This window comes from Coregonus lavaretus, assembly GCF_964263955.1.
Source record: "Coregonus lavaretus genome assembly, chromosome: 39".
NCBI lineage: Eukaryota > Metazoa > Chordata > Actinopteri > Salmoniformes > Salmonidae > Coregonus > Coregonus lavaretus.
This window is the reverse complement of record NC_140026.1, coordinates 12,348,396-12,372,673: the sequence shown is the minus strand read 5'-3', so window position 1 is coordinate 12,372,673 and position 24,278 is coordinate 12,348,396. Positions and strand designations below refer to the sequence as shown.

The window sequence follows — 24,278 nt, the reverse complement described above, 5'->3', positions numbered from 1 at the left end:
ACACTCCAACGAGCCGTCTGCCATCATGGCTCCATTCTACCAGTGGATGGACACAGAGAACTTCCAGTTACCTGATGACGATCGCCATGGCATCCAGGCAATCTATGGTAAACTCCCAGTTCCATTGTAATGCTGTAGGTATGTTCTTGGAATGTTATAACAATGTTCCTGGATTATTACAGCAATGCTAAAAAGGTTATAATCTAGTTCATCATTACACAGCATGAAGGACGTTTCAAATCACATTCTGTTCATAAAACATTCTGTTGACTTTGGGAATTCACTCAGTCCCCTCAGTTCTACCTCTGCTTATAGGATTTCCTTATTTTGTACTGACTGTGTTCCACCACAGGGTCGTCCGGAGCGCCACCCCCTCCCCCCGCCCCACCAGACCCTCCAAGCCAGACCACCCTGGACTCGGACCAGACGTCTGCGAGGGACACTTCGACACCATCGCCATCCTCAGGGGGGAGATGTTTGTCTTTAAGGTTGATATTGACATAAATGTACTTACTTACACACACTGAGAAGGACTGAATGACACAAAACTACCAAAACTTAGGTGTACTGTACAATGCAAACACTCACCGTCTCTCTGGTCCAGGATCAGTGGTTGTGGTGTGTGTGTACAGCTATGAACTGTGTTAACTCTATGTCTCCGTCTCTCTGGTGCAGGATAAATGGTTATGGCGTGTTCGGAACAACAAGGTGCTCCAGGGTTACCCCATGCCCATCGGTCACTTCTGGAAGGGACTGCCACCAAACATCAACGCTGCCTATGAGAGGAACGATGGCCAATTTGTCTTCTTCAAGGGTTGGTCTAGTTTTTTTAAATCAGTTGTTTGCAAGATTACTTTTCATTAATAACAATTCTGTCTAGTAGTTATTCATTATTGTTGTATTTACAGTATGTAGGTTACTTCTAAAACTCTTTGCAGATTTATGTAGTCATATTTTCTTTATTCTCTCTGTCCCTAGGTGACAAGTACTGGGTGTTCACAGAGTCCAGTATGGAGCAGGGTTATCCTAAGAGTCTGAAGGAGCTGGGTACAGGGCTGCCCAAAGACAAGCTGGATGCTGCCCTCTTCTACACCCCCACCGGACAGACATACTACTTCAGAGGGACTAAGTGAGTCAGTATGTCTGTCTGTCTGTCTGTTGGTCGGTGGGTCTGTCTGTCTGTCTTTTTTTCTTTCTCTCCCTCTCTTTCTTCATCCACTATCCTCCACTCTCTTCTACGTCTATCTACCCATACCTATCCTCTCTCTTTCCCCCATTCTTTCTCCTTTTCCTCTCCGTAACTGACTTCCCCTCTCTCTCTGTCTGTCAGGTATTACCGTTTCAATGAGCAGTCCCAGACTGTGGACAAAGACTACCCCAAACCCATCAACACATGGCAGGGCGTCCCCGACAACGTCAAGGCTGCCATCATGAGCGAAGAAGGATGTAAGTGTGTGTGTGTGTGGGACAGAGAGTTGCATGCCTGCATGTTTGAACGCTATCTTGTGTCAGTGTCACAGAACATTTCTATGAACGATAAGAAGTGGTACACTAGTATAACACCTTAACACATATATATAATATAGTAGAATATCTGAAGCTCGTAATAAAGTCAATGTTTGTATGAACTTCCCTTTTCCCCCAGCCTACACCTACTTCTATAAAGCCAACAAGTACTGGAAGTTCAACAACCAACACATGAGGGTGGAGTCGGGCTACCCCAAGTCGGTGCTCAGCGAATGGATGGGCTGTGCGGGGGAGGAGCCTAAGAAGCGGGACGGCGAGGAGGAAGTCATCATCATCGAGGTGGAGGAGGAGGGAGAAGGCGGGGTCACGGCGGTGGCCGTGGTGATCCCTCTCCTCCTATTGGTCTGCGTGGTCCTCACTCTGGGAGCCCTGCTGTTCTTCAGGAGGTACGGGACGCCACGACGTCTCCTCTACTGCCAGAGATCTCTACTGACTAAGGTTTAGAGACGGAGTGAATGAACCAATGACGCAGAGGGACTGAGAAAGAGAGTGACTGAACGAATTGAAAGATTGAAAGAAAGAGGGGAGAGGGAGGGACAGGGTGAGAAAATGGAGGATGAGGAAAGGGGGATGAAAGGAGTTGGATTGTGTGGTAAGCGAGAAGGGGTAATGTAAGGGGGGTTGGTTGGTTGGACGTTGGGGTTTGGTCCGTTGGTTGGGTTGTATATGCCACAGACAGAGGATGAGAGAGAGAGAGATATAGGAGGGAGAGAGATATAGGAGGGAGAGAGAGATCAGAGGGAGAGAGAGATCAGAGGGAGAGAGAGATCAGAGGGAGAGAGAGATAGGAGGGAGAGAGATAGGAGGGAGAGAGAGATCGGAGAGAGAGAGAGATCGGAGGGAGAGAGAGATCGGAGAGAGAGAGAGATAGGAGGGAGAGAGAGATCGGAGGGAGAGAGCGAGAGAGATAGGAGAGAGAGATATATATAGGAGAGAGAGAGATATATATAGGAGAGAGAGAGTCTGAATTAGGAAAGACGTGTATTTGTATGTTATCTATTTACATGTACAGCATGTTTGAAATTAGGACCAGGCCTCAACACACACACAGAGGAGAGAAACAGAGAGAGGATGATGATCGTGACCAACATCCTGTATAGTTGACACCCCATCTGCAATAAATCTACTATCATGTCCCTCCCTCCCTCCATTCTATCCCTTCTCCTCTTCTTTTTCTTCCTCTCCTAAATCCTCCATCCCTCCCATCTACTTGACGACTCCAGCTGAACTGCTGTCTGAATTAAATGTTTCACCCTACAGTATATAATATACTTTGTTGTTTTCATTTTCGATTTCGCTCTGAGACTCAGGCATGATCACAAACAATCACCTCTCTCTTCTTTTCTCTTGCTAGTTTCCCCCTGTGCTCCAGCTACATTAGCACATAGCCACCACAGGAGGTTGGTGACACCTTAATTGGGGAGGACAGGCTTGTGGTAATGGCTGAAGTGGAATAAATGGAATGGTATCAAACACACGGTTTCCATGGTTTCCATGTGTATGATGCCATTCCATTCGCTCCGTTCCAGCCATTATTATGAGCCGTCTTCCCCTCAGCAGCCTCTGATAACCATATAAGGTTTTATAGCTGTTGCAAAGAGCATGTTATAGGCATGACCTTCACCCTAGAGAGGAGATTAGGGAGTCGTTTTGAGGGTGCTCTCCCTACCCAGGGTTGAAATGAGACAGGCTCAGAAATTAAGGCCATGTCAGAAAGATGGCTGCCGTTTATACACATTGACAATTACATTTGACCACTAGTATCGTAAATATGTAGCTTTTCCTCCCAATTACTGTACATTTTTCACTATACACTTCTGTTTAAACCATATCTCAAATTGCTCAAGCCCTCAGTACAGAGCCTGGTCTCAGTAAGCAGTCAAAGTTGGATGGAATTAAAGTAGCCATTTTGACTCAATAAAGCCAGTTTCAATGTTACTACATAATAAAACGGTGAAGTTCAATCACATGGTACCCACTCCAAATACTAATGTCTTATTGTGGTCTTTTGTTTTTTTGTTACTATTATTATGACTATGGTTATTATTATTATTGTTGTTCTCTGGGTGTAGTCCTTTGGTAAATTGTGTTTGTTGTTTTTGTACATTGTCATGTTGAGTCCTGCTGGACAGAGGCAATAACGTGACAATGATTGAATCAAAATGGCTCCCATTTTCCCATTAAAGTGGTGGACTTGGACAGTACAGAGGGGGTATTTGAAGATTTTGGAAAGTGTTTCCTTTTTTTCGAAACACAGTTATTTTCCCATTGATTGGTTGGCATATAAAGACAATCAAACAAAACTATTTATAAGCAATTCTGATGGTGCTTAATGTTTTTTTTTGTTTTACACAAATTGAAAAATGAGGTAGAATTGTTTTAATAATAACAATGATAATGGTAATGATATTTATAATGATAATGCCTGTTTTTCATCTTTTTGTATTTCATGAGTTAAATTGAAATAAAAAATATTTTCTAAAACGTGTCCTACTCTCACCTCTACATGCTTCTGGGTAGTGATTTTCTCCTGGCCCAACACACACACACACGCATGCACACACGCACTGGAGAAGAGAATGGTCTTCAGACTACTGTCTCATACACAAATAGCAGCCTGGCCTCAACACTATTCAAACAGGACTATAGGGGCTGGATTCAATCCGTATTGTCGAATTATCGCGGAAGATCCACATTAAAATGTAGGTCATTTTCCGATTGAGCAGACAGACATAAGCGGCGTTTACCGTGAATGCAGTCTCCGAGACCGTGGTAACACTGCCTTTAATTTTCAATCATGCTATGGAAGCGGATCTTCAGCTTTACGCATTGAATAGAGCCCTAGGAGTACTTAGCGAGCCACAGAATGAAGAGCTGGTTCTATGTTGTTCTGTGCATTCCTTGTTAACAAGCAATTGTTTACAGCTTACCAGGGGCCATGGATGGAGAAGAGAGGAGAGGACAGCCTAGTTGAACCTGGGAGGGTGTTTTGGACATGGCTGGAGTCATGAGCCCCGGGAATGGAGAAGTGGAAAAAGTGATGGAATTATCACGTTTTTCTTAGTGCAGTGTTCCAACTGAGTTCTGTTAACAACATCTGGAATTCTTAAAACATCTGAGCTTCCAGCCCCAACCCAGCGAGAGAGAGAGAGAGAAAGAGAGAAAGAGAGAGCGAGAGAAAGAGAGAGAAAAAGAGAGAGTATGCGCTCATTTAAGAGTGAGGTGTCCAGTAAAGCTGAAATGATTGTATAGGTTTTAGAACATTTTCTCACCTGCTGCAAAGTAGTTATTTTGAAGAGGTCTCCTCCTCCACCACTCACCAAGTATCTCTACTCTGTTCTCTCTCCTCTCCCCCCATTCCCCCATTCCCTCTCTCTCCCCCCATTCCCCCATTCCCTCTCTCTCCCCCCATTCCCCCCTCTTCTCTCTCTTTTTTCCCTCTCCTCTCCTTCCATTCCCCCATCCCATCTCTCTCCTTTCTCCACATCCTTTAACTGTTTATGTGCCCTCTTGCAGGAGATCCTTCAGAATCTAGCTCTGTTTGGATTGGAAGACATTTTAACAGACATTTCTGATCCCTATAACTTTACGAAATGTAATAATTTTCGCTCCATTAAATGCTTGTTCATAACTTTCTCAAGCTTCACTCTTGTGGCTTCTACTGTGGATCTTCTTTCAGACTTTCCATTCTCTCTCTCTCCATCTTCCGCTCTCTTTCGTCCCACATCTGTTCGTGTCCTCTCCTGGCCCACTCTCTCTCCCCTCTCCATGTCACCTGGCATTTCCATCTCATACAGTAACTAATTTCTCCCAGTATTACAACCATTTATCTTCTCAGAATTATTTCCATTCCGACACTCCATTTGTATCTATTAGTACCTATCCTGCTGCCTAGTCACTTTATCCCTACCTATATGTACATATCTACCTCAATTACATCATACCCCTGCATATCGACTCAGTACTGGTTCCCCGTGTATATAGCCAAGTTATCGTTACTCATTTTGTATTTATTCCTCGTGTTATTATTTTTCTATTTATTTTCTCTGCATTGTTGGGAAGGGCCCGTAAGTAAGCATTTCACTGTTAGTCTACACCTGTTGTTTACGAAGGATGTACAAATACAGTTTTTTGATTTGATTTAACATTCACAAAGGATGGCTAGATGAACAGATGAGAGAAGAGGGAGAATGTGTGATAAACAGATGATAAAAGGCTCAGAGAGGAGGAATGTTTAGCGATGGGAGAGCATCCCACACACATGCTCATATAGATTTGAGCTACAGAGAAATAGAGCAGGCAGCCATAGTCAGTCTAGTTCGGCGTCCCGCCCCAACAACGTTCAGGCCTCAGCCTCAGCACTCCTAACCCAGCCAGCCAGGAAGTGGGCTGGCCAGCTGTTTGCAATTCAACCTTTGGGTAACCTACATTGAGGCGAACTCTAAAGTATCTCACTCACACACACACACACAGACACAAATACGGACTAACACGCACACATGAACACACACACAAAGCCACAGCCATAGATTTTTGTATGACAGAAAGAGCGAGAAGAAAATTCCTTTGCAGTCTGAGTGCCAGAGTATCTGTTTATCCTATCTGCAAAACAAAAAGTGGAAAACCACAACCTCTCCAGTATAACAAGCATAGCACTATCAACAGGACAGTTGGCCTACAAGTACAACAGTGAGAGACTGAGATTTCATGTAACTCAACAAAACACAGCAGTTTCACACTGGTCAGGACATGACACCCTAACCAGGACTTGCTGAATCAGGCCCTCCACAAACCCCAACCCACCCAGCCCACCTCCCAATCTCTGCCCAGGCTCCCTCACCCTGGCCCAGTCATATCCGTCAGGAAACCGCTCTGCTTCGTCTCAGGCCTGTGGGCATAGTGCTGCAGTAACCGTTTGGCTGAATCTAAAACACTACCCCACCACATCAGAGGGATGAGAACTCTTCTGACCCTCTTCTCCTCCTTGCTCGTCTTTTCCTTCATCCATTCTTTCCTCTCTACCTCCGTGTGTGCTGCTGTTCACTACAGCAGACTGACCTCACCCCTCCTCCCCTCCCCCTCCGTGACTTCTGCACAATAAGCAACATCTGGTTCTCATTTCCCAAAACCAAAACAACACGAGGATGGGAGGAGAGAGAGCGAGAGAGGAGAGAGAGAGAGAGAGATGAGTGGAGAGGGGGGGAAGCTGGAGAAGAGGAGTGAAGAGAAATACAGTAAGGAGTAAAACTGAGAATGATAGAGGGATAAAGATGAAAATAGTTACTTTTTACTATCAAAAAGAAGACAGGTCCTGGCTGTTTCACACATACCTCTGGGTTCTTCCAAAGGACATGTTAAGATGGATTAAATGTGTAGTAGAACAATGTGAATACGGGTGTGAGAAGTGAGAGGTTCATGCCAAGCCATTGTTCCAATGCTTTACAAATCTCACTTGGGAGGGAGCGAATAAGTGAGAGAATCAGTCTGAGAGACTTTGTATTCAGCAACAAAATACACTGAATGTACAAAACATTAAGAACATCTGCTCTTTCCATGACAGACTGACCAGGTGAAAGCTACGATCCCTTATTGAGGTCACTTGCTAAATCCACTTCAAATCAGTGTAGATGAAGGGGAGGAGACAGGTTAAAGAAGGAATTTTAATCCTGGACACAATTGAGACATGGATTGTGTGTGTGTCGTTTAGAGGGTGAATGGACAAGACAAAATATTTAAGTGCCTTTGAACAGGGTATGATAGTAGGTGACAGGCGCACCGGTTTGTGTCAAGAACCGCAATGCTGCTGGGTTTTTCGCGCTCAACAGTTTCCCCATGTGTATCAAGAATGGTCCATCACCCAAAGGATATCCAGCCAACTTGACACAATTGTGGGAAGCATTGGAGTCAACATGGGCCAGCATACCTGTGGAATGCCTTCGACACCTTTTAGAGTCCATGCCCCAACGAATTGAGGCTGTTCTGAGGGCAAAAGGGGGGTGTGCAACTCAATATTAGGAAAGTGTTCCTAATGTTTGGTGTACTCAGTGTACATGGTTCTTACACATTACAGAACATGTCCTCCATTAAGAGTGCTCATTGTTCATCCCATAGAATTAGAATCGTTCTATTCTAATTATATTGTTCACCCATTGACACTACAAACGGTTAACACAAAAAAACAATAAAAATCTGCAACTTAGCGGCTAGCATGCCTTAATTACAGTGGTGCTCTGCTGAGATCGGCAAGAAGACCTAAGAGAGGGAGGGAGAGAGAGGGAGAGAGAGCCTGAGAGAGAGAGAGCGAGAGGGAAGGCAAGAGAGAAAAAAAGGAGGGAGAGAGGTAGAGAGAGAGAGAGAGAGAGAGAGGAGAGATAAAAAGATAAAGGGCAAGAGAGAGGGCGAGAAATGGGGAGGGGGAGGAGAGAATGAGGGAGATGTAGAAAGGTTGTGAGAGAGAGAGAGAGAGAGAGAGAGAGAGAGAGAGAGAGAGAGAGAGAGAGAGAGAGAGAGAGAGAGAGAGAGAGAGAGAGAGAGAGAGAGAGAGAGAGAGCCTGGACGCTTCATTACCTTACCTCACTTTGTAAACACAGACTGTTGGTTAGTCAAAGTCACTCTAAATTACAGCTGACATTACAAATACAAAGTAAGCTCAAGGTTAACGGGGGCAGTCGACGTTTAGTACTCACACACACGACCATAAGCTTGTGTGACAGAAAGAAACAGCAAGAAGAAATGTGAAATTAGAACTGGACCTCGCATCACTTAGCCTAGCTTCTAGTCTATTGTATAAGAGAGGCATTGGTGGGACGTGAAATGGGAAACTTTGCTGCAGAGTGGCACACACACACACAGCAGAGGCTGACACAGGGAGATGCCTGTGGGATCACTTCAGAGATGGTAAAACTGCCATTTCCATAGGAACAGCCTCTTAATCATCTTACCAGATAGCAGCGTGGCACACTGTCTCATAACACACTTTCCCTGTGTCTAAGTGTGTGTGTCACAGAGGCTACATAGGAATGCAAACTTTGATTGCAGCCTTACACTGCACTTCATTAGGAGACTGATTCACACCCACATACAAAATGGAACTTTTTATAACACTGTCAAATGGCAAGAGGGCAGTCTGAAGGTAGGCTACCTGCAGTAATACCACATTCATATTTTAACGTTAGCTTCTAGCACATTAACCCTAAAACAGTGCATCTAGTTAAACAGAACGGCTGATAATAGCCTAGGCCTACATGTGATGTGAAGATACGAAACACACACAACTGCACAATGTCACTTTCCTGTCTGACAACCCCTCCCTCCTTTCACCAGCCCCCACAGCACTCCCGCTAGACCAGTGGTTCCCAACCTTTTTCAGTTACTGTACCACCAACTGAATTTTGCTCTACCCGGAGTACCCCTGAAGTACCCCCTCATGTGAACTTTACCAGTAGGCCTATGGTCTCATGAGTCTTCTCAAGTACCCCCTGTGGATAGGCCACATACCCCCAGGGGTCCTAGTACCCCTGGTTGTGAACCACTGCTCTAGACTAGAGCCTGCTGGAGACAAAATGGTGGCGAAGCACTGCTATTGACCTAAACTGGTGAAATGCTGCATTCTAGTGGGGAAAGGATGACATTGAGTAAGGAGAAAAATATATTACAAAATCAAACTATTATTAATAACAAAGCCACAGTAATAAGCATGTTCCTAATATATTTTCAAACAGAAGTTCAAGAACAAATAAGACAGTAGATTAACAGTAGGTAGTGGATTAACGTTTAATTTCAGAAAACATTGAAAAGGGCTAAATAAGTACAAACATAAATGGTAAGACAATGCCATACACCAGCTGTGCAATTCTCCTCCATTTTGTCAATAAGTCAAGTGAGCTAGAACAGAAAATGTGATGATTACTTATTTTTTCTTCAATAAAAGGTTTCCTTTGGGTTTAAGCAGAAGAGATTTATTGCGTTGCTGCATTCTTTCGGCTTCTTTCTGTTTCTCCCTCCACGCTTCCATCCCCTTATCCACCTCCGAGCTTAGATTCACTACACGTCTCTGGAGACGAGACCGAGATGATAAAAAAGAAGAAGAGGAAGTGAAAAGGAGAAGAAATATAAGGAGGTGGAAAGGACATCATATGTGAACTGTAATTACATTTAATATTCAACTTTATGGAGGTAATATAGGTTAACATAAGATACTGACTGCTAATGTCTCTCTCTCCTGCTTTCTCCTCAGCTGTCCTTTCAGGGGGGGTGCTGGCCGGCCATCTGTGTGTAAAACACAAATACAAACAATCATGTAGGCATAAATCATATTCCCAACAACCAGCCATACATTAGGTTTCAGACTCATTAAAGGGTGTTTTCACACTTGGTCCCTTTCAGCCATTTTTTGTGAACTCAGTGCGGTTCGTTTCAATTTTTTTGTGCAGTGTGAACACTCCAAAGGAAATCCAACCCCTCAAAAGAGGCCCCGAAGTGAACCGAACTGAGACCATCTTGAGATGTGGTCTGAATTCGGTTCGCTTGAATTCCGCGGTCCGGTTCCCTTTTTTAGGACAATGTAAACACAAAGCTCCCAAGATTCGCATGTCATTATTCCCACACCACACACTACACTACTGCAACACCGTTTGCCCTGCTATAACCCCATTTGTGCCACAAAAAGAAGGAAGATTATGATGTGCAGGTTCGTGGGAAAAAAACTGTGCCGTTTTTTGGATATTGATTAGCGATTGTCAAGGACACACAGAAAATCCAAAATATGTGTGGAGTTTTTAGTTAATAATAATAATAATTTTTAGTTGAGATTATTTGTTTGCAATATGTGATCTATAGTCTAAGAGAGCTTCATAAGATGTTTATTCGATTGCGGGGCTTAAATAGTGTGAGAAGGTAACATATTTGGTGAGAATCACAACACAGGATACAAAATCTATTCTATCTCTTAAAGGGGCAGTAGCCTACATTGGGTGTACAACTTTCAATTACAGCCTTATATAATCTGCAGTTAATATTCAGCTTTTTATTCTGTTACCAATAATATTTACATGTTAATATTATCTTCTGATGACAATTATTATGTATAATCTTTAAACTAAATGCAACCTATTAGCTTCCAAAATGTAACCTCAGCCACCCGAGCCACGGCCTGTTCACCCCGCTACCATCTAGAAGGCGGAGACAGTACAAGTGCATCAAAGCTGGGACCGAGAGACTGAGGAACAGCTTCTATCTCCAGGCCATCAGACTGTTAAACAGCCACCACTAGCCTTAGTCACTGTTACTAGCCAGCTACCACCCAGTACTCTACCCTGCACCTTAGAGACTGCTGCCCTATGTACATAGTCATTTATCACTGGTCACTTTAATAATGTTTACAGTGAGGGAAAAAAGTATTTGATCCCCTGCTGATTTTGTACGTTTGCCCACTGACAAAGACATGATCAGTCTATAATTTTAATGGTAGGTTTATTTGAACAGTAAGAGACAGAATAACAACAACAAAATCCAGAAAAATGCATGTCAAAAATGTTATAAATTGATTTGCATTTTAATGATGGAAATAAGTATTTGACCCCCTCTCAATCAGAAAGATTTCTGGCTCCCAGGTGTCTTTTATACAGGTAACGAGCTGAGATTAGGAGCACACTCTTAAAGGGAGTGCTCCTAATCTCAGCTTGTTACCTGTATAAACGACACCTGTCCACAGAAGCAATCAATCAATCAGATTCCAAACTCTCCACCATGGCCAAGACCAAAGAGCTCTCCAAGGATGTCAGGGACAAGATTGTAGACCTACACAAGGCTGGAATGGGCTACAAGACCATCGCCAAGCAGCTTGGTGAGAAGGTGACAACAGTTGGTGCGATTATTCGCAAATGGAAGAAACACAAAATAACTGTCAATCTCCCTTAGCCTGGGGCTCCATGCGAGATCTCACCTCGTGGAGTTGCAATGATCATGAGAACGGTGAGGAATCAGCCCAGAACTACACGGGAGGATCTTGTCAATGATCTCAAGGCAGCTGGGACCATAGTCACCAAGAAAACAATTGGTAACACACTACGCTGTGAAGGACTGAAATCCTGCAGCGCCCGCAAGGTCCCCCTGCTCAAGAAAGCACATATACAGGCCCGTCTGAAGTTTGCCAATGAACATCTGAATGATTCAGAGGAGAACTGGGTGAAAGTGTTGTGGTCAGATGAGACCAAAATCGAGGTCTTTGGCATCAACTCAACTCGCCATGTTTGGAGGAGGAGGAATGCTGCCTATGACCCCAAGAACACCATCCCCACCGTCAAACATGGAGGTGGAAACATTATGCTTTGGGGGTGTTTTTCTGCTAAGGGGACAGGACAACTTCACCGCATCAAAGGGACGATGGACGGGGCCATGTACCGTCAAATCTTGGGTGAGAACCTCCTTCCCTCAGCCAGGGCATTGAAAATGGGTTGTGGATGGGTATTCCAGCATGACAATGACCCAAAACACACGGCCAAGGCAACAAAGGAGTGGCTCAAGAAGAAGCACATTAAGGTCCTTTAGTGGCCTAGCCAGTCTCCAGACCTTAATCCCATAGAAAATCTGTGGAGGGAGCTGAAGGTTCGAGTAGCCAAACGTCAGCCTCGAAACCTTAATGACTTGGAGAAGATCTGCAAAGAGGAGTGGGACAAAATCCCTCCTGAGATGTGTGCAAACCTGGTGGCCAACTACAAGAAACGTCTGACCTCTGTGATTGCCAACAAGGGTTTTGCCACCAAGTACTAAATCATGTTTTGCAGAGGGGTCAAATACTTATTTCCCTCATTAAAATGCAAATCAATTTATAACATTTTTAACATGCATTTTTCTGGATTTTTTTGTTGTTATTCTGTCTCTCACTGTTCAAATAAACCTACCATTAAAAGTATAGACTGATCATGTCTTTGTCAGTGGGCAAACGTACAAAATCAGCAGGGGATCAAATACTTTTTTCCCTCACTGTACATACTGTTTTACCCACTTTATATGTATATACAGTTTTTAATTTTTAATTTAACCAGGTTAATCAATTAAGAACAAATGATTATTTCCAATGACGGCCTGGGAAGAGGCAAAAGGCCTCCTGTGGGGCCAGGGCCTGGGATTAAAAACCCCAAAACAATGTGAGCCAAAACGGACAAAACAGACAAAAGACACTGGCAACAACACAAATTCAACAGCAAGCAAACAGTGTGTGTGTGTTTGTGTGTGTGACGTAAAACAACATGCTTCCTCACAGAAGGCAAAGCAAACTAGTGACATCAGGTGGCAACTAGAAACAAATACATGTCTCAACCTGTTCATCTATTTGCCCTTTAACCTCCTCCAGGGACACCAGGTCCTGGAGTGATAGGTTGGCTTGGAGGGAATTCCAAGACCAGGGGTCTGAGGAATGAAAGGACCTTTTTCCATGCTTGGTTCAAATGTTCTGGATTTCAAGACTGAGATCTGAGCTTGTATGTGTTTTAATTTCGAGCTAGAATAGAGGATAGATAAAAGGGCCTTATGAATAAGAATGGACCGGCGTTTGAGCCTGTGTGTTGCTATTGATGTTCACCCGACAGCACTGTAGAGATCACAATGTTGAGTTAGACGTCTCCGATTTGTGACAAAACCAAGGGCTGCATGACACAGAGTCAAGAGCCTTCAGTGTAGAGCTTGAAATTCGCACAGAAACAGTATCACCATAGTCCAACACAGAGAGAAAAGCACAACTAATCAACTGTTTTCTGGTGGCAAAACAAGCTTTGTGCTGCAAATAAAATCCAATATGCAGCTTGAGTTTCCTGACAAGGTTCTCTACATGGCTGGTGAAGCTCAACTTCTCATCCACCCAAACTCCCAGGTATTTGTATGTTTTGACTTGCTCTATAGAATGTCCTTCCAAGGTAGTAATTACATGGTTTTCAGAGTGTTTACTATTGGAAAATACAATACATTGTGTTTTACAGGAATTCAGAACAAGCTTCAAAATCTTACAGATTCTGTTGAATGATGTTAAAAGCTGTTTGAGCTTTTTCCAAAAGCCAAACTGCTGCCACTTGAATACAGAACAGTATCATCTGCATAAAAATGTACATCAGCTGTCTCAATATGTCTCCCAATGTTATTGTGCCTGAAGGATCCATTTTAGCTCCCCTGTAGTTTATGATCTAGATCAGGGGTAGGCAACACTGTTCCTGGAGTGCCGCAGATAATGCAGGATTTCGTCCCAACTAGGCACCACACTGAGCTACTTAGTTAATTGATCAGTTCAGTGATTGCCTCAATTCAACACACCTGGTCTTCCAGGTCGGTTAAATCAAAAACATGAAGTGCCTGCGGCACTCCAGGACCAGGGTTGCCTACCTCTGATCTAGATAATAAACCACAGGGGAGCTCAGATTTATCCTTGAGGCACACCTGAGTGCAGCTCTATGATGTCAGACTTACAACCATCTGCCTTAACACACTGGGTTCTATTTGACAGATAGTTCACAAACCACTCCAGAGCATGACCAATAATCCTAACACACTTCAATCTCTGCACCAAGACAGTATAATCCACAGTGTCTAACTCCTTTGACAAGTCTATGAAGATACACAATGCTGCTTCCCATCCAGGGCACAGTGAACATCATTCAAAACCTTCACAGTTGCTGTAACAGTGCTGTGGCTTGACCTGAAACCTGATTTCATACCACTCAAAGTATTGTTTTCCTGGAGGTAGGCCTTAAGCTTCTTATTCACTAGGGACTACAATACCTATGCCAGAATAGACAAGTTAGATATAGGCCGATAGTTATTCAGTAGAGTGGGATCAACTCCTTTCAAAAGAGGTAGGCCAAATGCTGATTTCTTTCATTACATTCTAGGGTGAGGTTAAAGATGCATGTTAAAGTTAAAGGGAGAGCAATGATGTCTGCAGCTAATTGTAGTATGTGGGGGTCTAGATCATCCAGGGGATTTTTTTTTACATCAATTGCTTTCAGGTCTCTACGCACCTCTGAGACAGAGAAGGGCGAGAAGGAGAACCTAGAGAAGGAGAGCTCGGGAGTGTCAGGTAATTTCACATGGGGCTCATGTTGACCTTTAACCCTATCAAATAATCCACCTGCATCAATACATTTTGTTATTAAAAGAGTTCAGAATAGAGGTTCTCTCAGTTACCACCTGTCAGTGAACCAGCAGTTGTTTAGGGCGCTGTGCATTTTTTGGGGCACTCTAAACCTTTCACTACTTGACAACATTTGGAAGAATTATTCAGATTACCAGCAGTAGTATATAACCACTGCTGTACACACCTTTTCTATTCATATACTGTCCATACTGTCTTTAAAACACCATATATATATATATATATATATACACAGTGGGGGAAAAAAGTATTTAGTCAGCCACCAATTGTGCAAGTTCTCCCACTTAAAAAGATGAGAGAGGCCTGTAATTTTCATCATAGGTACACGTCAACTATGACAGACAAAATGAGAAAAAAAATTCCAGAAAATCACATTGTAGGATTTTTAATGAATTTATTTGCAAATTATGGTGGAAAATAAGTATTTGGTCAATAACAAAAGTTTCTCAATACTTTGTTATATACCCTTTGTTGGCAATGACACAGGTCAAACGTTTTCTGTAAGTCTTCACAAGGTTTTCACACACTGTTGCTGGTATTTTGGCCCATTCCTCCATGCAGATCTCCTCTAGAGCAGTGATGTTTTGGGGCTGTCGCTGGGCAACACAGACTTCCAACTCCCTCCAAAGATTTTCTATGGGGTTGAGATCTGGAGACTGGCTAGGCCACTCCAGGACCTTGAAATGCTTCTTACGAAGCCACTCCTTCGTTGCCCGGGCGGTGTGTTTGGGATCATTGTCATGCTGAAAGACCCAGCCACGTTTCATCTTCAATGCCCTTGCTGATGGAAGGAGGTTTTCACTCAAAATCTCACGATACATGGCCCCATTCATTCTTTCCTTTACACGGATCAGTCGTCCTGGTCCCTTTGCAGAAAAACAGCCCCAAAGCATGATGTTTCCACCCCCATGCTTCACAGTAGGTATGGTGTTCTTTGGATGCAACTCAGCATTCTTTGTCCTCCAAACACGACGAGTTGAGTTTTTACCAAAAAGTTATATTTTGGTTTCATCTGACCATATGACATTCTCCCAATCCTCTTCTGGATCATCCAAATGCACTCTAGCAAACTTCAGACGGGCTTGGACATGTACTGGCTTAAGCAGGGGGACACGTCTGGCACTGCAGGATTTGAGTCCCTGGCGGCGTAGTGTGTTACTGATGGTAGGCTTTGTTACTTTGGTCCCAGCTCTCTGCAGGTCATTCACTAGGTCCCCCCGTGTGGTTCTGGGATTTTTGCTCACCGTTCTTGTGATCATTTTGACCCCACGGGGTGAGATCTTGCGTGGAGCCCCAGATCGAGGGAGATTATCAGTGGTCTTGTATGTCTTCCATTTCCTAATAATTGCTCCCACAGTTGATTTCTTCAAACCAAGCTGCTTACCTATTGCAGATTCAGTCTTCCCAGCCTGATGCAGGTCTACCATTTTGTTTCTGGTGTCCTTTGACAGCTCTTTGGTCTTGGCCATAGTGGAGTTTGGAGTGTGGCTGTTTGAGGTTGTGGACAGGTGTCTTGTATACTGATAACAAGTTCAAACAGGTGCCATTAATACAGGTAACGAGTGGAGGACAGAGGAGCCTCTTAAAGAAGAAGTTACAGGTCTGTGAGAGCCAGAAATCTTGCTTGTTTGTAGGTGACCAAATACTTATTTTCCACCATAATCTGCAAATAAATTCATTAAAAATCCTACAATGTGATTTTCTGGATTTTTTTTTCTCAATTTGTCTGTCATAGTTGACGTGTACCTATGATGAAAATTACAGGCCTCTCTCATCTTTTTAAGTGGGAGAACTTGCACAATTGGTGGCTGACTAAGGACCACCCATACACAAAAATGTATGCACGCATGACTGTAAGTCGCTTTGGATAAAAGCGTCTGCTAAATGGCATATTATATTATATTATTATACTTATTTTCCCCACTGTATATACAGTGGGGAGAACAAGTATTTGATACACTACCGATTTTGCAGGTTTTCCTACTTACAAAGCATGTAGAGGTCTGTAATTTATATAATAGGTACACTTCAACTATGAGAGACGGAATCTAAAACAAAAATCCAGAAAATCACATTGTATGATTTTTAAGTAATTAATTTGCATTTTATTGCATGACATAAGTATTTGATACATCAGAAAATCAGAACTTAATATCTGGTACAGAAACCTTTGTTTGCAATTACAGAGATCATACGTTTCCTGTAGGTCTTGACCAGGTTTGCACACACTGCAGCAGGGATTTTGGCCCACTCCTCCATACAGACCTTCTCCAGATCCTTCAGGTTTCGGGGCTGTCGCTGGGCAATACAGACTTTCAGCTCCCTCCAAAGATTTTCTATTGGGTTCAGGTCTGGAGACTGGCTAGGCCACTCCAGGACCTTGAGATGCTTCTTACAGAGCCACTCCTTAGTTGCCCTGGCTGTGTGTTTCGGGTCGTTGTCATGCTGGAAGACCAAGCCACGACCCATGTTCAATGCTCTTACTGAGGGAAGGAGGTTGTTGGCCAAGATCTCACGATACATGGCCCCATCCATCCTCCCCTCAATACAGTGCAGTCGTCCTGTCCCCTTTGCAGAAAAGCATCCCCAAATAATAATGTTTCCACCTCCATGCTTCACGGTTGGGATGGTGTTCTTGGGGTTGTACTCATCCTTCTTCTTCCTCCAAACACGGCGAGTGGAGTTTAGACCAAAAAGCTCTATTTTTGTCTCATCAGACCACATGACCTTCTCCCATTCCTCCTCTGGATCATCCAGATGGTCATTGGCGAACTTCAAACGGGCCTGGACATGCGCTGGCTTGAGCAGGGGGACCTTGCGTGCGCTGCAGGATTTTAATCCATGGCGGCGTAGTGTTTTACTAATGGTTTTCTTTGAGACTGTGGTCCCAGCTCTCTTCAGGTCATTGACCAGGTCCTGCCGTGTAGTTCTGGGTTGATCCCTCACCTTCCTCATGATCATTGATGCCCCACAAGGTGAGATCTTGCATGGAGCCCCAGACCGAGGGTGATTGACCGTCATCTTGAACTTCTTCCATTTTCTAATAATTGCGCCAACAGTTGTTGCCTTCTCACCAAGCTGCTTGCCTATTGTCCTGTAGCCCATCCCAGCCTTGTGCAGGTCTACAATTTTATCCCTGATGTCCTTACACAGCTCTCTGGTCTTGGCCATTGTGGAGAGGTTGGAGTCTGTTTGATTGAGTGTGTGGACAGGTGTCTTTTATACAGGTAACGAGTTCAAACAGGTGCAGTTAATACAGGTAATGAGTGGAGAACAGGAGGGCTTCTTAAAGAAAAACTAACAGGTCTGTGAGAGCCAGATTTCTTACTGGTTGGTAGGTGATCAAATACTTATGTCAGGCAATAACATGCTAATTAATTACTTAAAAATCATACAATGTGATTTTCTGGATTTTTGTTTTAGATTCCGTCTCTCACAGTTGAAGTGTACCTATGATAAAAATTACAGATCTCTACATGCTTTGTAAGTAGGAAAACCTGCAAAATCGGCAGTGTATCAAATACTTGTTCTCCCCACTATGTGTGTGTATATATATATATATACACATATATACCGTTCAAAAGTTTGGGGTCACTTAGAAATGTTCTTGTTTTCGAAAGAAAAGCAATTTTTTTGTCCATTAAAATAACATAAAATTGATCAGAAATACAGTGTAGACATCGTTAATGTTGTAAATGGCTATTGTAGCTGGAAACGGCCGATTTTTTATGGAATATCTACATAGGCGTACAGAGGCCAATTATCAGCAACCATCAGTCCTGTGTTCCAATGGCACGTTGTGTTTGCTATTCCAAGTTTATCATTTTAAAAGTCTAATTGATCACTAGAAAACCCTTTTGCAATTATGTTAGCACAGCTGAAAACTGTTGTGCTGATTAAAGAAGCAATAAAACTGGCCTTCTTGAGACTAGTTGAGTATCTGGAGCATCAGCAATTGTGGGTTTGATTACAGGATCAAAATGGCCAGAAACAAATAACTTTCTTCTGAAACGCGTCAGTCTATTCTTGTTCTGAGAAATTAAGGCTATTCCATGCGAGAAATTGGCAAGAAACTGAAGATCTCGTACAACGCTGTGTACTACTCCCTTCACAAAACTTGCTCTAACCAGAATAGAAAGAGGAGTGGGAGGCCCCGGTGCTGAGCAAGAGGACAAATACTTTGGAGTGTCTAGTTTGAGAAACAGACGCCTCACAGGTCCTCAACTGGCAGCTTCATTAAATAGTACCCGCAAAACACCAGTCTCAACGTCAACAGTGAAGAGGCGACTCCGGGATGCTGACCTTCTATGCAGAGTTGCAAAGAAAAAGCCATATCTTAGACTGCCCATCTTTGCTTTTTATTGGCCAGTCTGAGATATCGCCTCTTCACTGTTGACGTTGAGACTGGTGTTTTGCGGGTACTATTTAATGAAGCTGCCAGTTTTATTGCTTCTTTAAATCAGCACAACAGTTTTCAGCTGTGCTAACATAATTGCAAAAGGGTTTTCTAATGATCATTTAGCCTTTTAAAATGATAAACTTGGATTAGCAAACACAACGTGCCATTGGAACACAGGACTGATGGTTGCTGATAATTGGCCTCTGTACGCCTATGTAGATATTCCATTATTTTTTTTATCAGCCGTTTCCAGCTACAATAGGCATTTACAACATTAACAATGTCTACACTGTATTTCTGATCAATTTGATGTTATTTTAATGGACAATTTTTTTTATTTTCTTTCAAAAACAAGGACATTTCTAAGTGACCCCAAACTTTTGAACAGTAGTGTGTGTGTGTGTGTGTATATATATATATATATATATATATATATATATATATATATATATATATATATTTATATATACACACATACACACACACACACACACACAGTAGAATAATAGTGAAGACATCAAAACTATGAAATAATACACATGGAATCATGTAGTAACCAAAAAGTGTTAAACAAATCAAAATATATTTTATATTTGAGATTCTTCAAATAGCCACCCTTTGCCTTTATGACAGCTTTGCACACTCTTGGCATTCTCTCAACCAGCTTAATGATGTAGTCACCTGGAATTCATTTAAATTAACAGGTGTGCCTTCATAAAGGTTAATTTGTGGAATTTCTTTCCTTCTTAATGCGTTTGAGCCAATCAGTTGTGTTGTGACAAGGTAGGGAGGTATACAGAAGATAGCCCTATTTGGTAAACGACCAAGTCCATATTATGGAAAGAACAGCTCAAATAAGCAAAGACAAACAACAGTCCATCATTACTTTAAAAATGTCAAGAACTCTTAAAGTTCCTTCAAGTGCAGTCGTAAAAACCATCAAGCGTTATGATGAAACTGGCTCTCCTGAGGACCACCACAGGAATGGAAGACTGAGTTACCTCTGCCGCAGAGGATAAATTAATTAGAGTTACCAGCCTCAGAAATTGCAGCCCAAATAAATGCTTCACAGAGTTCAAGTCACAGACACATCTCAACATCAACTGTTCAGAGGGGACTGTGTGAATCAGGCCTTCATGGTCGAATTGCTGCAAAGAAACCACTACTAAAGGACACCAATAAGAAGAAGAGACCTGCTTGGGCCAAGAAACACGAGCAATGGACATTAGACCGGTAGAAATGTGTGCTTTGGTCTCGAGTCCAAATTTGAGATTTTTGGTTCCAACCGCCGTGTCTTTGTGAGACGTGGTGTGCGTGAACGGATGACATCTGCATTCAAGGCACACTTAACCAGCATGGCTACCACAGCATTCTGCAGTGATACGCCATTCCATCTGGTTTGGGCTTAGTTATCATTGGTTTTTCAACAGGACAATGACCCATCACACCTCCAGGCTGTGTAAGGGCTATTTTACCAAGAAGGAGAGTGATGGAGTGTTGCATCAGATGACCTGGCCTTCACAATCCCCCGAACTCAACCCAATTGAGATGGTTTGGGATGAGTCGGACGGCAGAGTGAAGGAAAAGCAGCCAACAAGTGCTCAGCATATGTGGGCACTCATTCAAGACTGTTGGAAAAGCATTCCAGGTGAAGCTGGTTGAGAGAATGCCAAGAGTGTGCAAAGCTGTCATCAAGGCAAAGGGTGGCTATTTGAAGAATGTCAAATAAAAAATATATTTTGATTTGTTTAACACTTTTTTTGGTTACAACATGATTCCATGTGTTATTTCATAGTGTTGATGTCTTCACTATTATTCTACAATGTAGAAAATAGTAAAACATAAAGAAAAACCCTTGAATGAGTAGGTGTGTCCAAACTTTTACACACTACATGTCCAATAGTATGTGGACACCGGCTCGTCGAACATCTCATCCCAAAATCATGGGCATTAATATGGAGTTGGTCCCCCCTTTGCCATCCAACATCAGTGCCTGACCTCACTAATGCTCTTGTGGCTGAATGGAAGCAAGTCCCCGCTGCAATGCTCCAACATCTAGTGGAAAGCCTTCCCAGAAGAGTGGAGGCTGTTATAGCAGCAAAGGGGGGACCAACTCCATATTAATGCCAATGATTTTGGAATGAGATGTTCGACGAGCCGGCGTTCACATACTTTTGGACATGTAGTGTGCAGTCGGCATTCCAATTCATCCCAAAGGTGTTCGATGGGGTTGAGATCAGGGCTCTGTACAGGCCAGTAAAGTTCTTCCACACCGATCTGTGGTTCTCTGTAGCTCAATTGGTAGAGCATGGCGCTTGTAACGCCAGGGTAGTAGTGGGTTCGATCCCCGGGACCACCCATACGTAAAAATGTATGCACACATGACTGTAAGTTGCTTTGGATAAAAGCGTCTGCTAAATGGCATATTATTATTATATTATTATTATTATTATTATCTTGACAAACCATTTCTGTATGGACCTCGCTTTGTGCATTGGGGCATTGTCATGCTGAAACAGGAAGGGCCTTCCCCAAACTGTTGCCATAAAGTTGGAAGCACAGAATCGTCTAGAATGTAATTGTATGCTGTACCATTAAGATTTCCTTTCACTGGAACTAAGGGGCCTAGCCCGAACCATGACAAACAGCCCCGGACCATTATTCCTCATCCACCAAACTTTACAGTTGGCACTATGGTAGCGTTCTTCTGGCATCTGCCAAACCCAGATTTGTCCGTCGGACTGCCAGATGGCGAATCATTTTGTTGCGCCTTCTTCACCACACAGTCTGTGTGGGTGGACCATTTTAGCTTTTCACCTTCTCCACTCCGGCCCCGTTGATGTGGATGGGGGCGTGCTCTCTCTGCTGTCTCCATAGCAATTAAAGGAGCATTTGACTTGTAAGTATCTAGCTGTCTGATAACACGTTCTGATGGAATGGCTTGTCCTTAACTTTGTAAAAACCCAGAGTGCATTGAGTGAATGTTGGTTCCTTTCTAAACATAGCAATGTGAATGCAAAGAGGACTCGGACCACAAAATAGGTGAAGTGAATTGGCAAAATAGTTGAGTCCTCATTCAAAGGCAAGGGCAGTGTGAATAAAAACAATTATTTTGCCTTTTTTTTTTTTTATCCCATAGTTCACTTTAAAGAAGACTGAGATCAGTTATTTTAAACAGGACAATATGTTAAAACACCCTAAAAATGCATGCTCCTTTCTGTGAACTTGCCTGCAAAGGACCAGTCAGGGAGATCTGTCATGGGGCCATACTCTGTTCCACTGCGGGCCAGACCATTTCTGTGGACAAAACCAGGTGAAATTGTAAAGAACAAAGCATATCAAAACACGGCCATCATATCTACAATTGTGTATGTCCGTGTGTATAAGCGTGTGTGTCTGTGTAAGTGTGTGTCATTTTGTCTTGACAGTTGTTTGTCTGTGTCTTTTAGAACGTACTCGGTCCTCCACTTGATTCCAGCCTGTGCCCCACACGTCGTAGTAAAACAACGACTGGATTGCCTCAAAGCTGAAAACAGACAAGCAGGAATTCAATTAATTTAGGCTGTCTAGTTTGTTTTAGCTAACAGTAGCTAGCTAGTTGCCTAGCCATTTTTATCAAACCTAGCATAACTAGTAATCGGTCTAGCTAAATATCAAAAACAGGTTCTTGTCAACAGGGAGTCGATTGATATTCATATTTACAGCAGAAAATGACCATTAGATCGTATGAAAATTATACGTAATTGTAAATAACCTCACCTGTACAACACAATGTCCTAACGGGCGCCGCCATGTTGGATTTTCATGTGAGAACTATTTTGACCACTAGGTGGCGATAAAGATACGCCAAACAGCTGGTGGAGTGGAAACCAAGTAGCAACAGGCAGCAACGTGTGACGTTGCAATTTTGTTTTATTGTAACAACACTGTTAATTAATCACGTTCTGTTACAGTAGAGCCAAATGATGAGCTGGACTTCAGGTGATGATGATGATGATGATGATAATGATCATGATGATGATTTTGATGATACATTTACAAAATACAATTTTGCCAGATAAGAGTGAAGTATGAATTGGTTGTGGTGTAGTCTTATTTTATCATCGTTTTATAATCATAAAATTACACACTTTCATAAAATGTTACTATCCCCAAAAAATAAAAAGTAAAATAATTGTATTTAGTACACTTGAATTAGACTTGACACTTGAGTAGTACACTTGAAGTAGTACACTTGAATTATTTGAAAAGTATTACTTTTACACACAAACACACACATACACAATTTGAGTTGGTCATCATGCAACGTTTTGTCCCCCAAAGTTGATAAGTCATGATTTTTAACCATCTTCTCCCATGCTCTAGCTGCTCTCTCTTTACTGAGTAAGCCATGAAGTATTTTTCTGTTAACTTCACAGACAAGTCCTCACTCGCCTACGATGAACGCTCCAGCCAACTGAAGGGAGCAGAGCAAGGAAGGGAGAGGCAGCCAGGCACACATCGACGCTCGCGCGTTTCAGTGTAGGCTACCGTAAGGGCAATGAAAGACTAGGGAGCGAGGAGGGGGCTTCGGGATAGGCAAAATTAGTACAAAAAAACTTGTTTTATAAAGATTTGATTCATGTTAGGGTTAATGTCACCAAAACGACCCAGAGATCATTGAAGCGTATGACACTTGCAAGCAAAAAGGCACTAAAATAGTAGCGAGATGTTTACTTTGTATCGTCCTTGGAGAACACATACACGCCGAAAAAATCTCTGAACCGTGTCACTAGAGAATGTTCTTCCGCACATTCCACAGACTGGGAGCATAATAAAGTAGTCCCCAAATAGGCCTGCACCATTATGCCCATGTTATTCTAGGCACGTAGGCCTACTAAAACCATATTTAAATTGTGTCAGGACATGAAAACAAGCAACGGACCCTTTGATATTGCTTTCTGCCTTAGGGCACAACATATTGGTGTGTTGTTGATAAGGGCTGGGGCAATTAACATACCTGAGACTGGGAGGTATTTCAGAGAGGTCATAATTGTGCAATAAATCAGTACCCACCCATGTGAAAAATGTGAGAATACAATGATGTACCTCCTACGTAAAGATTGTAATTGAGTATAACATATAAGCTCTTGGAAGGGTTTATCCACAATCCCAAATGTATTCATATTTTATAAGCAATCAATTGAATAAAAAGTATACCCTCTAATTCGG

General features: G+C 42.7%; 1 protein-coding gene and 1 pseudogene across 2 annotated transcripts in view; one reads left to right on the top strand and one right to left on the bottom strand.

The window, feature by feature from the left end:
- The window catches only part of LOC311112714 (matrix metalloproteinase-14-like), a 19,017-nt pseudogene extending 15,008 nt beyond the window's left edge, over positions 1-4,009 (top strand). The window contains exons 2-7 of the transcript XR_014615934.1: positions 2-107; positions 353-488; positions 676-814; positions 979-1,129; positions 1,331-1,446; positions 1,646-4,009. The product of XR_014615934.1 is annotated as a matrix metalloproteinase-14-like (transcript). The remainder of the gene's footprint in view (position 1; positions 108-352; positions 489-675; positions 815-978; positions 1,130-1,330; positions 1,447-1,645) is intronic.
- Positions 4,010-9,280: 5,271 nt separating this feature from the next.
- LOC311112867 (large ribosomal subunit protein mL52-like) lies at positions 9,281-22,884 on the bottom strand. Its single transcript, XM_084156005.1, has 5 exons — positions 22,827-22,884; positions 22,524-22,593; positions 22,297-22,364; positions 9,731-9,795; positions 9,281-9,580 (listed from the first exon to the last, which is right to left on the bottom strand). The coding sequence occupies exons 1-5, from the start codon at positions 22,858-22,860 to the stop codon at positions 9,437-9,439; spliced, it is 381 nt and encodes a 126-aa protein (XP_084012131.1). The 5' UTR covers positions 22,861-22,884; the 3' UTR covers positions 9,281-9,436.
- Positions 22,885-24,278: the final 1,394 nt, after the last annotated feature.